Here is a 19,754-nt window from a genome sequence, read left to right as displayed (position 1 = left end):
CCAACAACCTGTCTTGAAAAGTTGTTTTTTTCCTAAGGAACATATACTGCAGAATGTATGTTCTACAAGGGAACAATGTGTGTATGCAGACTTCAAAGAAAATATTATGCAAGCAATTTGCATAGGATGGTAGACTCTATGAGGAGAGAGTCAGAAGACTAATAAAGAAATTGCCAGTGATCTATTATAAGGTTAACAAGAACTATAACTGGTTTTTTCTTCCTCGTGCTCTAGCCACCCACCTTCTGAGAATCCTGTAAATGTTAGTGTGAATAGCAGAACTTTTATATGCAATTAATACTTATTCAGAGGACTTATTCTGGCCCTGTACTGATGGGACAGAATTTGACTCTGTCTGTCTGTCTATCATCTATCTATCTATCTATCTATCTATCTATCTATCTATCTATCTATCTATCTATCTATCTATCTATCTATCTATCTATCTGCAAGCTAATTTGAATTTCTATTGAGAAATGCAGGGAATTACAATGTAAATTGCTAAGTAAAGGAGTTTTCAGATGCAGATCTTTCTGGATGGGGAGAGAGCAACAGGCTGATGTTGCAATCGATAGGAATTTTCTTGAATGTCATTTATTAATCCCTTTTATCAATCCCACTGATGCTATCATATATGTTCTAGTACTAGTGGTAGAAATTATCATGCCTAACAAAACTGATAGAAAGTTGTGGTTTTGTTTCCAGGAGCTGTGGAAAACAGATCATCATGATCCAAATAACATTTAAGTCTAGGGAAAGTTTGACAGGAATGTCAAGCATTAGCAAGTGTGTAGGTTTCTCTCAGTAGAAATCCATAGATCTGGGTTGAGAAAGAGATTACAGTAGGATCAGATCAAACATATTCTCATCAAGGTCAAAATTTCTGGTTGCAGATATATTTAAGATTCAGTGGCCCAAAGAAGAGAAAGAAAAGAAGGTGAGTAATTATGCATTCATTAGAGTTTCTGTATCATATCTGGTGATATCAAACTCTGCTATGACTAAAGTTACTAACTATTTTTCATCACTTTTGTTGTTTCTTGGATTACTTAACATGGCTACAAATGCTGAAATGATCACTAAACGGCAACATTAGTTTTCTGTATCTCTTTGCTGTCATCTAGTGGTTATCTGGAATTTTGCAGCCCAGATGTGGTAGCCCTATTATTACCCATTCATTTATTTTCACCTTCAATCTACAACATTAACTCTGAAATAAGCCCTGGTAAGGCTTACTTGCTAAAAAGGTTACATATGATGGCAACCTGTTAACTAGAAAAATTCAAGAGATGAAAAAGAGACTGGGAAGAAAAGGAAAAACTATGTAGGAAGTATCAGGTGAAGAGCTAAAAGAGTCCACAGTCTTTGAGGTTCTCTTTGATGATTATATCTGTAACAGCATCGAACACAAACTTAACATTCTGAGTGTCTGTTGCACAAGTCATGTGGGAGTAGATCTCCTTATCTTCTTTTTTGATGTTCAGGTCTAAAAATTGCTTCTTGATGTAATTTCCTGCATCTTCAAAAGTGTTTGGTCCTACTTGGAGAGAGACAAAAGGGATTGTTCATAAAATGTATTGGGCTCTAGAAGAACTTGTTCTTTTCTTACCACACAATGTTTCTGTTTTGGCATCAAGCAGATGTCCCTACCTTTCCAAAAGAAAAGGCATATTTTGATGGCACTATAATTCTCCTTTACTGGATGCAAGGAACCACTTTTTTGCAAAAGGGCATGAATCTGGTGCATGAATGTGATTCATTTTTTGATCGTGGTGGTGTAAGGTGATTATATCAAGAACAAGGCTTCATAATTTGCACCCTCCTAGTTGGATACATTTATTAAACAGTCAAGGGCTTAATAAGCTTGCTTGACCTGATTCTTTCCAATCAAAGAAAATAAGAGTGATATTTATTGTTAAGAGTGTATTTATTGGAGATGAGGAAAACTTTTATCACTTTTTTATTATGATGATAAGTGTCAAACTCCCTTATCATTTCAGATTGTAACCTACCTTTGCATCCCTCTCCCTATTCATTCATGATGCAATGTGAGTTATATATCCATTTTCCATATTTCTTCTGGGGTACCTAGAATCTCATGCTGGCTGGGGAATTCTGGGAGTTGGTCCACACATCTTAAAGTTGCTATAGGGGCTATAGTGGCACTCACGTCAAGGCCATGTAAAGGGGAAGAAGTCACCAGGACAAGGCCGTGTCCAGACATGATGGAATATGATCCAAGCCACAGGAGAATTTAGGAATCTATGAGATGACCTAATTTATACTATTACATTTTGCAGCTTGCTACCTATCTTGAAAGCAAGTTTCATAACTTTAGTCAAGTTGTGTCATGTGATCATGAGGATCAATGATTCAGATGTGGTGACCTCCATAGAATTTTGCCCAGAGAAGCCCAAAAAGCAAATGCATCAATTTACCATCATATTCTGGAAAGCAGACGTGGAGGTGGACTTTGGTGATTTTTTCTTGGAAGAGATCTTTCTTATTGAGAAATAGCACAATAGAAGTGGTAGCAAAGTATTTGTGATTACAGATGCTGCTGAAGAGATGAAGGCTTTCATGCATTCTATTCTGTTAAAGTGAAAAACAAGGTGGTTGTTAGATCTCATTACAGTCTGTCATTCCTGCTCTATGGCACTGCTCCTATTAAGAAAAAAAAAAGAGCCAGTTAGCTTCTTTGAGCTAATCAGAAAGGAAAATATGAGTAAGGATTTTAATGAAGCCAAGCGTATCCTTTCCACAGCATAACAAGCCCCTCCCTTTCTCACCCGACTCACCACTTCCTCATCTTCCACCAGGACCATGTCATAGGCACTAAGGGCTGCACAGAATATAATGCAGGTCACTCCTTCAAAGCAGTGAATCCACTTTTTCCTCTCAGATCTCTGTCCTCCCACATCAAACATCCTATGAAATGAATCTATGATTAACAAGATACTCACTTACTGTATTCCTGATGTTTGTTTTTAACACATTTCGGGGGGGGAGGGAGGGAGGGAAGAAGAAAGGAAGGACATAAAATAAAAATCAATATAGCATTTTTAAAAAGGCAAAATCAAGATTATTTTAGCTCTGCACTTAGAAACCAGTTAAAAGAATAAATTCTGAGTTAGGAAATCATACGTTATCACTGGCATTTACAATCTTAACCTACTATTAGCATTTGACCTCCTCTGAATCCAGTAAGATCTGGAGGAGATCCCTCAGAAGGACCCACCACCAAGCGAAAGCTATCTTCAGGGACACTTCTTAATCATGGTCCCCCTTCTTTGGAACAGCACACACCTGGAAATGCAGATCAGATAAAGCATCCTCAGCATCTGGCTGGTCGGATTCTTCATCCAACAAATGGAGCTCATCATTTGCCTCGGTTAAGGGTTCTATTATTAAACTGCTCTTAGTTTTAGGAAATTTGAACATTAACTAGAACCTTTTTCTCCTTAGCCAAAAAACCCCCCTTTGTTCCAAGTTCTGTACAGTACAATACTTCTGGGATAGCATTTAGTTCTTTTTGTGTGTGATACCTGTCCAGGTATCTGAAGAACACTATCATATAAGCCATTTCGTTCACACCACATCACATAACAGTAAACCATAATTTCACTCATTATGGAAATTGAATGAATTAGCCCTGCAGGTGGTCGGGACATGGGGCAGAAGGATGAAAAAAGTTCAATGTGAATGCAAAAAACAGAGGGTAGAATTTTAAACTTAGAACCTGTCCTGGATTTTCTTTTCTGAATGGCTGATCTTGGTTCCCCAGGGTGAAAATACCTCAGGCCGATGGTGCAGGTGCAGGGCAGAGGGGTGAAAAAAAGTTCAACCTGAATACAAAAATGTAGGGGGGAATGAGATTCAGGATGGAATTTTATGCTTACAACTGTTTTTGCATTGACTTTTCTAGAACAAACCATTTTGGGTCCATGGGGAAAAAATTCCTGATGCTGACAGTAGGGGCACGGACTGGGAGGGTGAAAAAAAAATTCAACCTGAATGGAAAAACAGAGGGTGGGATGAGATTCAGGTTGGAATTGTATACTTAGAAATGGTTCTGGATTGTCTTTTCCAGAACAGCCAATTTTGGGTCCCCAGGGAGAAAATTACTGATGCTGGCGGTAGGGGCATGAGGCAGAGAGGGTGAAAAAAATATAAACCTGAATGCAGAAACAGTTGGAGGGATAAGATTCATAAGAATTTTATGCTTAGAAATGGTTCTGGATAGATTTTTCTGAAATGGCCTATTTTTGGTCACTGGGGAGATGTGATGGACTGGAATGGTGGGAGGGGCGTAAAGAATGTGCTCTCATCTCCAGAGGAGCGAGGAAGAGATAAGCGGAGGAGACTGGCACCTCCCTAAGAAATTCCATCGCCTGGGAACTGGTTTCATTCTGGGAAGATTCTTGTTAAGGGGTTGTAGTTAATAAACCTTGCTGGATTTGATGTCGGGCCTAGCCCAAGGAACTCCAGGAGACCATGTAGAATCAATCCAGCAAGGTTTATTAGTTACAACCCCTTAACAAGAATCTTCCCAGAATGAAACCAGTTCCCAGGTGATGGAATTTCTCAGGGAGGTGCCAATCTCCTCCGCTTATCTCTTCCTCGCTCCTCTGGAGATGAGAGCACATTCTTTACGCCCCTCCCACCATTCCAGTCCATCACAGGAGAATATTCCTGATGCTGGCAGTAGGGGTGTGAAATGGGGGGATGAAACATTTTTTGGAATAGCCGATTTTGGGTTCCCTGGCAGAAAATTCCAGATTCTGGAGATAGGGGTGTGGACTGAGAGGGTGTAAAATGTTTCAGCCTGAATGCAAAAAGGGAGGGCAGCATGAAATTCAGGGTGCAAGTTTATACTTAGAAATGGTTCTGGGCTGTATTATTTGAAAGTCCAATTTTGGGTCCCCAGAGTGAAAATTCTTGATGCCTGTGGTTGGGGCGTGGAATGGGAGGGTGAAAAAAAATTCAATTCGAATGCAAAATCAAAGGGAGGACATTCGGGATACATTTTTATACTTAGAACTGGTTCTGGATTGTATTTTTTGGAAAAGCCAATTTTGGATCCCTGGGGACAAACTTTGTGATGCCGGCGATAGTGACACAGGGCAGGAAGATGAAAGAAATGTCAACTCAAATACAGAAACAGAGGGCAGCATGAGTTTCAGAGTTCAGGTTTACACTTAGAAATGGTTCTGGACTGTATTTTATGGAATGGCTGATTTTGTGTCCCCAGGGAGAAAATTCCTGATGCTGGACGTAGGTTCGCAGGCTGGCAGGGTAAAAAATTTTTTAACCTGAATGCAAAAACAGAGGGCGGGTGCAATGGATGGCATGAGCGAGGAGGATACTGGAATGGAGGATCCAGGTTATCAGGAGGGAGAGCATTCCAGATCAAGCACTTTCTCAGTCCACAGCAGGAACGTGGGAAGACAAAGAGGATGAGGACAGTCCCTCCATAGAGTCCCACGGGGCATATCCACTACTTGCTTTAGCATAGGTTTAGTCTGGCGAGATTCTGTCTATTAGGAGCGAGCTAATAAAGGAACTAAACTGGACTGGACTGTCTCGTTGTTGTTCTTGGGCTGGGCTTGGATTGGTTTTGGGTTCAGTTTTCTACTTAGAACATGTTCTGGATTGCATTTTTTGTAACAGCCAATTATGGGTTCTCAGGCAGAATATTCCTGATGCCAGGGGTAGGGGCCTGGGAGAGGAAGGTTATACACCCTGAATGTATAAATGGACAGCAATACAAGTTTAGGTGTGCAGGTTTATAATTAGAAATGGTTCTGGACTTTACTTTTTGGAATGGCCATTTTTAGGTCCCTGGGGAGAAAATTCCTGATGCACGGACTGGGAAGGTGAAAAAAAATTCAACCTGAATACAAAAATGGAGTCCGGGACAAGATTTGGGGTGGAATTTTATGCTTAGAAATGTTTCCAGATTATTTTTTCTGTAACGGCCGATTTTGAGTCCCTGGGGAGAAAATTCTTGATGCCGGTGTTAGGGGCAGGGGGTTAGAGGGTGAAAATAATTTCAAAGAGAATGGAAAAAATGGAGGCTGGGATGACATTCAATATGGAATGTTATGCTTAGAAATGGTGTTGGATGGTGCTTTCCGGAACAGCTGATTTTCGGTCCCCTGGTAGAAAATTATTGAAGCTGGTGGTTGTGTCACAGGCTGAGAGGGTGAAGTAATTTTAAACCTCAGTGCAAAAACGAAGGCCGGGATGAGATTGGGGATGGAAATTTGTGCTTAGATCCATTGCTGGATTGTATTTTCCAGAATGGCTGGTTTTGGGTCCCCAGGGAGAAAATTCCTGATGCTGGTGGTAGGGGTGGCGGACAGGAGGGTGAAATTTTTTTTAACCTGAGTGCACAAACGAAGGCTGGGATGAGATTTGGGGTGGATTTTTATGGTTAGAATCCATTCTGGATTGTGCTTCCTGGAATGGCCAATTTTCAGTCCCCGGGGAGAAATTTCCTGATGGGACTGTAGGGGGCGGGTCGGGAGGGTGAAAAAAAGTTTCAACCTGCATGCAAAAAATGGAGGGCAAGATGAGATTCAGGGTGGAATTTTATGGTTAGAAACAGGTCTGGATTGTTTTCCTGAATGGCCTATTTGGGTCCCCGGGAAGAAAATTTGTGATGCTGGTGGGTGGAGTGTTGGTTGGGAGGGTGAGACATTTGGTTCAGGTGGGTAGATGAGCTCTGTTTTTATTCATGGCTAGTGTGGTCAATGTTTTGATGTTTTAATCCTTGTAAGCTACTCAAAGACCCTTGGCTGAGATGGGCAGCCACATAAATTAAATCAAATAAATAAATAAACTTTACAGATGTGTCCACAAAGTCACCAGCAATCAAACTCATCTTGCAGAAGTTGTTACTTTTGCTGAATGAACACATCTGTCTTAAGTCTTTTTAAAGGCACTAATTTAAGGCTAATGAGGGTTCTTAAACTCACATTATGTCCTTTTTATTTATCATTTGGCTGCCCCAAATATGCATTTTATTACATGATAATGGTTCTTATTATTACTTTTTAAGTGTTTGTTTTGTATTAAATTTCACTGTGCTTCATAAGCTGCGGAGGAACTTTACATTGAAAAGCAGCCTGCAAGCATGAATAATACATATATTTTAGAGGATTTATACCAATAATGACTCCAATGATTTCTATTTAAACAAGTTTTTGGGCTCTTTGCGATGGGGATGGGTGGGTAGAGGGAAGTAATACTATGCACCTGGAATCTATTACTGAAATGAGAATTTTGACTTCACACTGTCCCCATGCCAGCTTCTGTGTGGTATAAAATTCTGCTTCAGAGGCCCCCAATCCACTGGAGCAGATTCTGAAGATTTCTCAGAATGGGATTCTTGCAGATGTATTTAGTCTTGTTGTGTCTTTTGATTTGGCAGACTTGTTTAATGGTGAATCCTCTATTCATTTTTTTAAAAATCTCTGTATTTGATGTGAGCAAGCACCCATTGGCTATTTGGAGAGATGTCTTTTTGGAGGAGGAAAAGCAGGACCTGGAGTTAGATAAATAGATAGACATATAGACAACCATTTTATGGCCATGCATAGAGATAAGAGAAATCTATGGACAAAATGAGAAGAACTGAGCTAAACACACAAGTAGGCTAGCAATGATGACTCCAGAGATCCAAGAATGGTTTTACTTACATGTGCACACATCTTGAGCATGTCCCCAAATAATCTTTTGCATTGTTCTGTGCTATAATAATGCTGATCTTAACTGTTCTACATCCTGAACCACAAACTAGTTATGTACATACAGCTAGTTAGTGGTCTCCCAGGGCAATTTTCTCCATAATGCCACTATGTCAATCAACCAGTGATTTTGAGAAAGCTGCTTGTTTTCATAGAGAGCTGCTGCATATCAATGGCTGACCATTATGATTCAAAAGGACTGAGTTGAATGAGAACTAATAGGTAAAACAGCTGAGAATAGAAGTGGGAAAAGTTGGGGGCTATACAATACTAGAGCAGGGGGAGAGGGACACAGTGAGTCATCTCTGTACCTATCATGCCCACAGATGGGGTTAGGATTGTCTGTGTATTTTTGAAGGAAATTGGGGTGGGGGTGGGAGGGACAGTTCTTCCATTTTTTTAAAAAATGATTTTAATTGAGTTGTATTTAGCAGTATCAATGATAACAATTAGATCCAATTATAAATTTAAATCTAAACTATTCAAAACTGGCTATTTGCTAAAAGAAAACCAGGCAGGAAAACTTAAGAGAGAGAAACAAAAAGCTAAAAGAAGAACACGACAAAAAAGAGAAGAAAGAAAGAAAGAAAGAAAGGAAGGAAGGAAGGAAGGAAGGAAGGAAGGAAGGAAGGAAGGAAGGAAGGAAGGAAGGAAGGAAAAGAAAAGTTCTGAAGTTAGTATGATAACATAATACAATAAGCATTTCTCTACTTGTGTATTATACCAATTTTTTTAAAAAAAATCATATCTGTATAAATCAACAGAGTCAATTTTGGAAGAAACTAAGCTGAAATCACATGAAATGGAATGTGTCCAATCAAGGATACAATTTTCTCAAACAAGTGTGAGATGCTGTAGTGCTACAGATTTTCAACAACTGTTTTTACAGAAATGGGTTTGAGATACTACGAGTCCTGGATCTGCAGGATGCCAAACCCTGCAGTAAATATGCACACCATTTGCCTCAGTGGCTTTATAACTGCAACAACTTATTCCTGATTGTTGAGATTAGCAAAAGAACATTATATTTAGCGATGGAGTGGTTAGTACATGTTGCACATCGCTGCATTCATACAGTGCAATAGATTCATCCAGGGCATTAATCCAAAGGGAATGAGATCAAATGATACTGAATATTTTTATGACACATAAAAATCTGCCAAAGAATAGCTGTGAGACTAATTAATTATCCAGTAAATTTATATCCTGCCTTTCCTTCAGGAGCTCAAGAAGGTGTTCAAAGCAATCACACCTCTCATTTTATCTCCACCACCAAACTGGCACTCCCAGGTGCCAGTGTAACACCATTATCATGGTGTCAAGCTGTCTGTCTCTATCAGCTACAAGGAGCCTTCAAAACGTCTTAACATTTAAAAAGACCCTTTTTGAAAAAAAGAGAAAGAGAGAACATGTTAAAGCTCAGTATCTGGATAATTTGATGCTTCTAACACAAGGGTGTGTACATTTTCTGAATTTGATTTTCTTTCGATGCCTTCCATTGTGGTGGAATTTGTTATAGCTCGGTATATTCACGGTCAGTAGCTTTGTTCAAAATATCCACACGAGACTGAAATTTGGAGCATTACCTTATGAAATATCTTTGGTTTAGTAAACATTTACAGCTGATATCATAGGTTTTCATGAGTTTGCAAACCGAAGCAATTTGCCATATGCTGCCAGTATGCTATTTTTGCTGTTCAGGTTTTCAACAAAAATGTACCTTGGTCTTCTGGAAAACAGATACTACAGAGTAGCAAAGATTATATATGTCAGATTCAGCCAGGGCGGCACGGCTAGGGACTTGCCCAGCCGCGCTTAGTCAGTTTCACCACCTGAGCGCCAGTAAAGGGAAGAGGGGAAGTGAGAAACAGTGAACTGATTAATGGGCCAGCTGGGACCACTTTGCTAAACCACAAGCGGATACTTTGTGTCAACACCAATTTGCCTTGAGCGCTGCAGGCAAAGGAGTGAGCAGCGGCTCGGGGCAAAGCAATCAGCGCGCGATTGAGAACCCCCGGTTTTGTGCGCAACAGAAAGACCCAACGAAGACAACGACCACGCCATCGGGGTAAAGCAATCAAGAAACAAAAGAACTGGACTGAATCTGGCATTTAGGTGAAGGGGGGGATTACTGCGGGTAATTTGTAACCAAGCAATGGAGCAACGCGTGGGAACGGGGGGACTATAAATTGTGCTGTAAGATGTGCCCAGCCAGTCCTGGCTTTGTCTGTAATTACGTATGTTACGCTTGAGTAAACTTCTTTGCTGAACACACATGTCACAAGAGTTTCTCTGAGTCGAACGGGGTAAACCTTACAATATACGTGGCTTCCAGAAAGACAACCTTGTGAGAAGAATTTCATAGTCCTGCCAATGCTTTCCATTAATTTTCAAACCATTTCAAGATTTTAGACCCCAAAATTGCTTTGGCTTTTAGTTAGGGGCATTCATGAGAGGTCTGTCAAAAATTCAAGATGCTAGTCACAACCCTGAGATCAAAGCCCCACCCCTTTTCTACATGTATGGATAGTTGTGACCACCAGCTTGACTTTTTTGACCCCAGTCCTGCTGACACCCCTGCTTTTATTTGAATCCATATATATTTAGTATATGAGATTTAGAAAGAGAACTAGAATGAAAGAACTGATTTGGTACCGAAAGTGCAAGTCCTTGAAAGAAAACTGTGTCTCAATGATCCCTGTTGTTTTCACGCGGGAGCGAAGGACATCTTGCTCATTAGGGGTATAGCCAGGAGCTGTTAGTCTGTCCAAATCATTGAGGTAGCTGCATTAGAGAGAGAGAGAGAATATAGCCTATTTATCAACATTTTGCAGAAGGAAAACTATCTGCATGAAAGGAAGAGCAGATTCTGCTAACACAGTGGCTAGGCCTGTCTTTGCAGAGAATATATTTAGGAGAACAGAAAGCAAAATGTCTTGCAATTAAATAGTTCCAGATGACAAAAAGCCATATTTCCATATGGAAATATGGAAACATACTGTGTAGATGTTCAGGTGCATAACATTTGCGAAGTACTTTACATCTGTACTATTTGCAGTTTACACCTGAGGAACCGAAGGACCAGCAAGTCATTGAATAGGCCCACTGCAGTCAGAAAATCCAGAGCAGGACATTCTTAAGCAGAAATAGTGTCTATCCCCTGAAAAGGGCTTTCTGCTTATAGCTGAGCAGCTCCTTCTTCTCTTTCTCTGTCCCTGCACAAATTCTGGAACATTATTCAGATCTTAACATTGGTCTAAAGCCTTAGATTGGCAGTCTGTGTAGACTGCCAATCAGACTTCAAATTTTAGTTGTGACGTTTAAGACCTTTCATGGTTTAGGATCCCAGTACCTGAAGCTGCACTTCTCCCAATGTGTGTTTGGTTGAATGCTCTTCAGCATCCCACAGCAGGGAGAGGTAAGGATCCGGGGAAGGACCTTCAGCTTTGTGGCACCTCCGTTTTGTAGTGATCTTCTCTGGAGACCAGGCTGATGTCCATATTATCTGTCTTTTAGCAATAGATGAAGACCTAGCATTTTATCCTTGGTGTCCAGAGGCATCTCTGGTTGTGTTTATGTTAAAAAGTCAAGATGGCAGCCCCAGCTGTGTGATCAAAGCCTGCCCTTTTAAAACATGTGTTTATGCACATTAAAGGGGTGGGGTTTCAACTGCACAATTATGGCCACCATCTTGACTTTTTGACACCCCTCCCTCCTGAAGCCCTGTTGGTGTCCACAGCTAAACTGAAGTTTTGCTCCTAAAGGACATCCTTATCAATGCTACATGTTTAGTGTTGTATGTATTTTAATTAATGAATTAAGTAATTGTATGCTACCGAAATAATATGTACCAGGTATATAGCCTGCATTCATCTAGGCAACTGTATTCAGTCACAAACATGCCACTTACTAAGGAGCAGAGTCACTGAGTTGATACTCTGATGCTCTTTCAAAACAGCCCTGGATCCCTGGGTCCTTCCACAGACGCTTGATGATCACAGCCAGTTCAGGAGACATGGAACCGTCCTCTGTGGCATCTGCCATTGCATAAAGCTGCTTTTCATCCTCCTGAAATTAAATAACTGAACATGAATCTGTTCTTCATTGGGTTCCAAAGGGAGCAGTCAGTTGGATGTTCAGAGTTTCAAGATGATGCTTAAACCACCTTTAGACATGAGTACTGGAGTTGTACAGAAATATTGCAATGAATTAATGAATTAATTAATGAATGAATAACAAAAGAAACAAACAAAATATATAATAATATAATAAAGTATCTTTTATTATTTTAATTTTTAATGGTTTGTGATCCATCCAGACACCCTTCTTATTGGACAGACAGATTTATACTATAATAAATATTTTGAAGTACTTTGTGAATATGAGAGAGACCATGCCTATGGTCTGAGCAAGGGTTAGTGAAGCATGTATTAAAACTAGGTTTATTTACAGGAAATACATTGTAAGGATAGGCAAAGCCTAGCACTTACCAGGAACAGAATCAAAGAGTAAGTGCTCTATATATGCGTATCTGTAGAAACAAGGCCAAAGCATATGACCCAAGGTTAAGAGTCTCATAAAACACAGAGCGATAGAGTGATAGATGAATGCAGAGTGCTAGATGAAAAAAAAAACAGAGAGCAAATCCTTAAGTATCTGTGTACATCCCACTTCTGCTGCCTTTCTCCACTTGGCACCCTCAAGATGTGCTTGATTACAACATCTGTCCCTTCTAGCCAGTTAAGGTGCTTTGTGAGGATTTCAGGTGTTCCTCACTTATGGGAGAAAGCTTGGAGTGTTGGAAATCGTGTCCAGAAGCACTGACTCTTTGCATAATTTTCTCTATTGATGAAAAGGAATTCCTCCTTGATTCTCTTGTTGATTCCTCTCTGTATTCCCTTGACTGGAAGACTGATATGTTTAGGTTTCTTCATCTTCTGTCACAAGGACAGAAAGTTCAGAGATTTCTATCAGGGCACACATTAGTCAAGATTTTGAGATCTAGATTTCTGTCTAAATAAGTGACCAGGAGGAGAAAGATTCAGGTTTGCAAATCCAAAGGTCTTCCCAACTCACCATCTGAAGCCCAGCCCCACCCATGCTTATTGCTAATCTAAAATAGATGGGAGAGATATTGAGAACCTTGAATTCCTCCTCAAATTGCTATTATAGTCTTTTAGATAATCGAATATCACAGAGACACTGAATCTATAGAGGACATAAAACCAATTGCAACACATATGGCCCTGTTACAGTGCATGATCAGAAAGTATGACACTGCATGTTGGTTTTTTATGACTGCTAATCATTTTATTTTTGGCACTTACCAGATAAGTGCAATGGTCTAATGGTTAAGGTGCTGACCTAAAAACCACTTCTCCCAACAGGTACTTGATTAAATGTTAAAAACTGCAGGTGACACAGCCAGTTCTATGCCTAAGGGAGGACCACCACCCACCATCTCCTGGTCCTGCAGAATTTTGGCTGTGGGAAAAATAGAAGTAGTATTCTATTTCATACTACTGGCATCTTCAGAGGGCATCAAGGTAGATGATGAAAACACCATTACACCATGATATGCAAGCTCTGCCTTTTTGCATGTCACATGCGTGTACAAAAGGGGTGGAGGTGGGGCCAAAACAGTACAATGCTGGTTTGGTCACTTTGATGACAGCCTCTCAACCTGTGGCTGCTTCTGTCATTGGGAAGAATTCCAGTGAAAAACAGGATGTTTGACCTTGTTCATTGGCTACTTTGTAGCCAAATAAGTGGAAGAAAACATTACTCCCTTGCTTATTCCCATGAGAATTTCTCTGAAACTCTTTTCTCCTTAGAAAAAGAATTCTAAAGCAAATTCTTCTTTCCAGCTGAAGGAGGTGAGGTGGAGAAAAAAAATGCCAAGATTTTTTTTGTTTCCTGCCTGGTGCTGATTGAAATAGAATGGGCATGAGCTAAATAGATGACGTTGCTGTTGTGAAAGATGAGAATGTGAGCAGATATGATGTTAAGGATTTGAATCCGATGTTCTGCAATGAAAAAGTACCCAAAATGTGAAGGAGTTCTCAGTTATGACAGGTCTCATACTCACTTTGCTTTGGGAGTTCTCATATTCAATTCCTAGTGTGGACATAGCCTTTACAATCATCAGAATGGACTGTAGTACGTTGCTGTAAATCACTGATTTATACTCTTGACATTCCTGATCAGTGAAGCCATCTTTATGGATGATCCTGCAAAAAACCAGAAAGATAGCAATTCTTAGCTGAATGAGAACAAGAACAGTGGTGGGGCTGAAAAGAAGGGGAAACTAACTGGTTTGCAATCAAATATCAACATATGGATGCATAATTAGCTTCGAACAAACTGTTTTCTAAGCAGTCTGAGGTAGCTATCCTAGGAGGGTTATTAGAAGAATTCTCTCTAGGTTTATAACAGATGAACAGATATCCTGGGTTCAATAAGCTTGTAATATGCTGTCTAATCTTGAGAGACCACAGACTGTTGACTGTATGTGCTCAAGATCTTCACCAGTAGGATTCCTATTGGTTCAGGTTTCCAGTGATGAAAATTGTCTAAATACAGATAGCAGAATCTACAGTGGTACCTACCAAGGGGTGTCAAATCTGTGTAAAGGAATTTATTGCTGACCTTGGGGAAGGTATGAAAGAGGTGTTAAGAAGAGACTTGGGGAAGTGATTATGCAGCCCAGAGATGGAAGGAAGTGTGAAAAACATTCAGAACAATCCCACCTTGATTTTATTAAGTTTAAGAGGAGACAGAAAGAAATTTGGACTGGCTTTCACAATTCTGTTATTATACCGTACAGCAATTAAGTAGCATTTCTGAAATCTCTGCAGGGTTTGTTTCTTGACTTGGCTTACCATGAAGGGCTGATGTCAATCTGGATGGCACCCACCATTTTGCAGATTTTGACTCACCCTGTAGATGTCCCAAGCATCTGGTAGACACCGTAGTTACTATTTCCTATATAATAGATATAAGAGAGCACCCAGTCTTGTTCCCCAAACTTCTATTCCATATACATGCTTGTGTGTACTCCTTACTGACATAAAATATATATTTCTGGATCCTGTTTCCTTGTTTTGGGATAGTTTAACTATATGACTATCTTAGATCAGATGCTCAATTTGGTTCCATAGTCTGAGCCACAGGGAATAATACAAAACTTGGGCAGACTTTTTCCTGTGTTTCTGCAAAGACACACTCTTCGTACGTTTCTGCATCTACACAGTAAGTTATAGTAACCAATTTCCTGAATCAAAAGATTCAGTCGATACATTGAGCACAATTTTCTATAAAACAGAAAGGCACGAGAGTTGTTTCTTTTTGCATTTTAGAAGGAAGCACAAATTTCCCTAATTCCCCAAATAAATTCAGAGATTAGAAATCAAAAGATAAGAAAAAAGAAGTTTCTCTGCCTGCAAGCAAGTCATCTAAAAATCATTCAGCCTCTGTAATTAATGTGCAGTGATGACCCTTCTTCATACCTTTCTCAGATGACTACATTCAACACCTGATACAACTGAAATACTCTGAGCTCTGTCTCACACACAGATGTATGCATCGCACAAATCCTTAGAATCCCATGTGCACAAACACAGCGCAACTTAATGGGTCCAATTTTACTGGAATGTTAATTAACTTTGAGAAATAGTCTTGTAGAACATAGACAAACGACCATCAAGAGAAGGTACGGAGTCATTAAATACATATATACTTCTCGTTTTAATTTTTTAAAACCCCAGATGGCTTATTTATGGTGAAAAAAGAACCTGCCTTAAGTACTTAAGTATAGCAACACATTTTTAAAGAGTTAGGATGGATCTGGAAGGAAAAGAAAAAGCAACAGCTTATCTGCACGCTCATTTATCTAAATCACCTGCCGTATATAATTGAGTAATTTTTCCCTTGTTTAATTATTTTTTTTAAAATCAGAAGAAAAAAGTTTAATTTTTTTAATATGTTCTATATGCCTTTAGATAGAGATCAAACTCAATAATGTTGGCACTTCCCAATCTATGTTATCATTAATACTAATATAATACTAATATATTAATACTAATAACACATACATGCATCAATATATACAGGTCATAGCCATCACACTGTTCCTTTTCTGGGGAAGCAGTGTTGTGTAAAGTGCAGAAAAGGACTAAAAAATAGTAAGGCAAAGGAATTAAAGCAAAAGGAAATATAACTAAATCTGTTTCCTTTCCTTTCCTTTCCTTTCCTTTCCTTTCCTTTCCTTTCCTTTCCTTTCCTTTCCTTTCCTTTCCTTTCCTTTCCTTTCCTGTGCCTTTGAGTCAGTCTTGACTTCTGATAACTGCCTGGACAAGTCCCTGCAGTTTTCTTGGCAAGATTTCGGAAGTGGTTTGTCATTGCCTCCTTCCTAGGGCTGAAAGAGAGTAACAGGTCCAAGGTCAACAGAATTTTGTTCTGATCTAACAGCAGATCAGAAGGTATGATCTGATCTGACAGCTGAAGTGCCTGGCTTGCCCCATTTTGCCCAGCAGCTGATTGTGGCCCTGTACAACCACTTTTTCCTAGGCTGCTGGGCTTCTATGTTCTCTGATGGTCAGATGTTGCTGTTTCTACCAGAGGTTTTCCTTCTAGGTTTGATGGATAAACAGATTGAAAGAAATATGGGACTTTGTTCTTATATATGACAACAGCAGTGAGACTTTTATATGCACAGAGGTGGAAGGACTTACAAATACCTAGAATGGGAGATTGGCTGGTGAAGTTAATGGAATTGACAGATGGCAAAATTGACTACTTCAGTTACAGAAAATACTTTGCTTAGCTTTGTTTCTACTTGGAAATCACTTTCAGACTTTTTGCTTGAAACTGGAAGAAATGAAACTTTGATTTTGGGATGTGATGATTAGAATTGTATTGTGTGCTATTATTAATTTTAGAGTAAGAGGTCAATGTATTTTACTTTATTTATTTTATTACAGATTTTATATTTGTATCTGTACCAAAGAAAATCGGAAGTCACTCTTTTTCTATTTGTTTCTTTTTTCTTTCTTTTTCTTTTCTGCACTTTTAACTTTGGCTTTTTCTCTGATCCTTTCCTTTTCTAAATTTTCTTTTCTGTTTCCTTATATTTTATCTTTTCTTTTTAAACTTAATAAAGTTTTATTAAAAAAAGAAGTTGCTGTTTCTTTCATAATCTTGCTATTGATCCAACAATGGCCAATTAAGTCATTGAGCTACTCTCACCCATAGAAGCTCATGTTCTATTCAACCTGACTCAGCAGGCAACCTTTCAATTTCTGGCAGGCTGGGTGAAGCATGCTCCTCTCATTTTTCTACTCCCAGATCACAGTTCTACAAAGCCTTCTCTTCTCTTCTCTTCTCTTCTCTTCTCTTCTCTTCTCTTCTCTTCTCTTCTCTTCTCTTCTCTTCTCTTCTCTTCTCTTCTCTTCTCTTCTCTTCTCTTCTCTTCTCTTCTCTTCTCTTCTCTTCTCTTCTCTCCTCTCCTCTCCTCTCCTCTCCTCTCCTCTCCTCTCCTCTCCTCTCCTCTTCTCTCCTCTCCTCTTCTCTTCCCTTCCCTTCCCTTCCCTTCCCTTCCCTTCCCTTCCCTTCCCATCCCATCCCTTCCCTTCCCTTCCCTTCCGTCATGCCATTCTCTTTTTCAAATCCTCCTATCACCCCTGGTATCTTTCAATAATTCTCTTAATCTTTTATATATCAAAAAAATCATGCTTTTCAATGTATATTCATTTCTTGTCATGTGTATATAAGAAGAGACTTATACACACATCATATATTTGAAACCAGCAGACCTTTTTTCTAAGCAGATACTCAAGAAATAATCACAATTCTCATTAATTTCAATGTGCCTGTAAATACTGACTTTTGCTACCCACCATGTTAGTGGCCAGCTAACATTTCCATAACACTCTTTAGTAATATAAAGAAGGTACAAACTAGGTTAGAAACCTTTCTGATACAACATGTAGGATTCCCTGTTTATCATAAGCACAGTATTGTTCCATTACAGAAGATTTTGTCTAATATGCTAGAAATGCAACCAATACCCAGTTGTACAACAAAACTAGTTAAGTTTTCTAGTTCTAACAAACTAGAATATCTACTCTGGAACCCCCTCCCCCAAGTTGTTAGGAGCTATATACATCTGATTATTATCCAACCTATAAAACATAGTTATTTTCTATTTTAATGCACAAGTCACCGTTAGAATATTGATTCATTTTCTTTTCTTTTTGCACTGCTGGGAACACAACAGAATTCTACCAAAAGTGACACACATTTTGATAGACCTACTTCATTTGTTTCACAAGAGTGCTCTTTCCTGATTCTCCAGCTCCTGCAAAAAGAAACCAAGTGTAAATATGACGAATGGACGTGAACAAAATTGTCATTAAATTGGGCAAAGAATGTCTGTAGAGATCGAAACAAAACCATGTTCTCAAGGATGGCTGAAAAAGATATACCTTAAGAAGACCAAATGATGGCTTAACACAATGTGTGTTGTGCACATGTATGTGCATGTGTACTTACTAGAAAAATTAAATAGAATGTCAGTGGGTCATTTTCCAAAAGCTAAGTTAATAAAATAGTTTTCAAGAGTGAACAATAATCCAGGAAGAACATTAGAATACTTCCCAAATTCCCCCATCTGCTCCCACCATGAAATGTATGAGGGTATGTACAAGTTTTGTGCCCGTGTGCACTCCAGCTGCACTCTCTGAAAGCAATGCATTTAGCTTTAGTACTAAAACTGTCCCCTTCCTATAGTCTGTGCAACTCTACCACAATGACACCAAGTACATGACTTTTGAAAAAGAATGCTGAGAGAAAGATTCAAGGAAGAAAGACATGTTATCCCTTATTACTCTGCCTTATTAACACTGAGTGCCTATTTATCTCCTCCAGGAATGAATATGCATTAACTGATCAGGCTAATCATTTTTTAATAGATTGTTTTTTTTAAAAAAAATTGTAACAGAAAAAAGAAAAGACATTCAAACAGAATAATAAATAAGACTGCAGCCATCTATGATATATGCCCTGATGGATGAGAACACAGAGACCTCAATGAGGAGTAATGGGAATGTGATCTTGTTGAAGATCTGACCTCCTGTTCTGAATAACTGTGACTGGGGAGGAAGTCTGGGAAGAGAAATGCCTACAGTCATACAAGAGATCACAGCAGTGGTCAGTTGTATTGCCTCAGAGTTGACCGGTTGTGAATGCTTGTATGTGGGGTCACCCAAAACCAGAAGCTTTGCAGACTCCAGAATCAACTCTGAAATAAGTCCAACAGGTATGAAGGGCCTCTCTGGAGAGTTAGGCAGGTGGTTTAATTTCATGACAGCTATGGGTTTATCACAAGTAGGTGGACAAATAGTTGATCTGGTTTTCATTCCAGAATAGAGGACACCTTATCCAAATATGGAGGACACTGACATATTTAGTTTGCTGTAGTCAGAGCACTTTCAAATCAAACCACAGATGGCAGTTTTTGTTGGCATCTCTTCCTGAGATTTATTGCCAACCCCTGCTGTGAAATCGGACATTGTGAGAGTTTAGGGAGTGAAAATGATGATATAATACCAATTTCCAAAACAAAAATCATGAAAACCTGATGTTGAATCTGAAAATGTTGAACTTCTTTGGGTTTTAGTGACTGCTTCTTGATCTTTTTATGGTTCCTATTGTTTTCCAGCTGCTTTGCTAAGGCTCACGTGAACGGAATCAAGCTATATCTTTATTGGCTAAGCACATTTCCTCTTAGCCAGTGTGGGAAAAGCCACTTCAAATCTTAATTTGCATTTCTTTCTTCCTTTAAGCATACCTCCAGTCAAATTAGCCTGCTCGACTTGCTGTTAAATACTTATTTATCTATTTATCTATCTAAACATCTGTGTGTCTTTAGAATTTGAATTTTCACGTAAGTGATTTGCCCCTAAATTAGGCAAATGAATAACAAGAAACAGCCAATCATATGGA

The 19,754-nt window shown here is 39.2% G+C and overlaps 1 protein-coding gene across 3 annotated transcripts in view; it reads right to left on the bottom strand.

Annotated features, from left to right (window-relative positions):
* Positions 1–383: 383 nt before the first annotated feature.
* GNAT3 (G protein subunit alpha transducin 3) overlaps positions 384–19,754 on the bottom strand; it is a 36,128-nt gene continuing 16,757 nt past the window's right edge. The window contains exons 1-7 of one of the 3 annotated variants that reach the window (XM_088134913.1): positions 18,066–18,104; positions 13,840–13,981; positions 11,662–11,819; positions 10,407–10,535; positions 2,799–2,928; positions 2,439–2,592; positions 384–1,540 (exon numbers count right to left, since the gene is read on the bottom strand). In XM_088134913.1, the coding sequence (XP_087991039.1) occupies positions 1,347–1,540; positions 2,439–2,592; positions 2,799–2,928; positions 10,407–10,535; positions 11,662–11,819; positions 13,840–13,981; positions 18,066–18,070 (912 nt within the window). In that variant the 5' untranslated portion in view covers positions 18,071–18,104 and the 3' untranslated portion in view covers positions 384–1,346. Of the gene's footprint in view, positions 1,541–2,438; positions 2,593–2,798; positions 2,929–10,406; positions 10,536–11,661; positions 11,820–13,839; positions 13,982–18,065; positions 18,105–19,754 lie in introns of those variants that run through there. The other 2 variants (XM_088134914.1, XM_088134915.1) reach the window with 2 other exon arrangements.

The sequence above is a fragment of the Python bivittatus genome, unplaced genomic scaffold (assembly GCF_059951505.1).
Source record: "Python bivittatus isolate LINGU-HERP-01145 unplaced genomic scaffold, Pbiv_v1 ctg000120_np1212, whole genome shotgun sequence".
NCBI classification, from domain to species: domain Eukaryota; kingdom Metazoa; phylum Chordata; class Lepidosauria; order Squamata; family Pythonidae; genus Python; species Python bivittatus.
The sequence above is the reverse complement of the archived record's forward strand: the minus strand, read 5'-3'. Positions and strand labels throughout refer to the sequence as shown.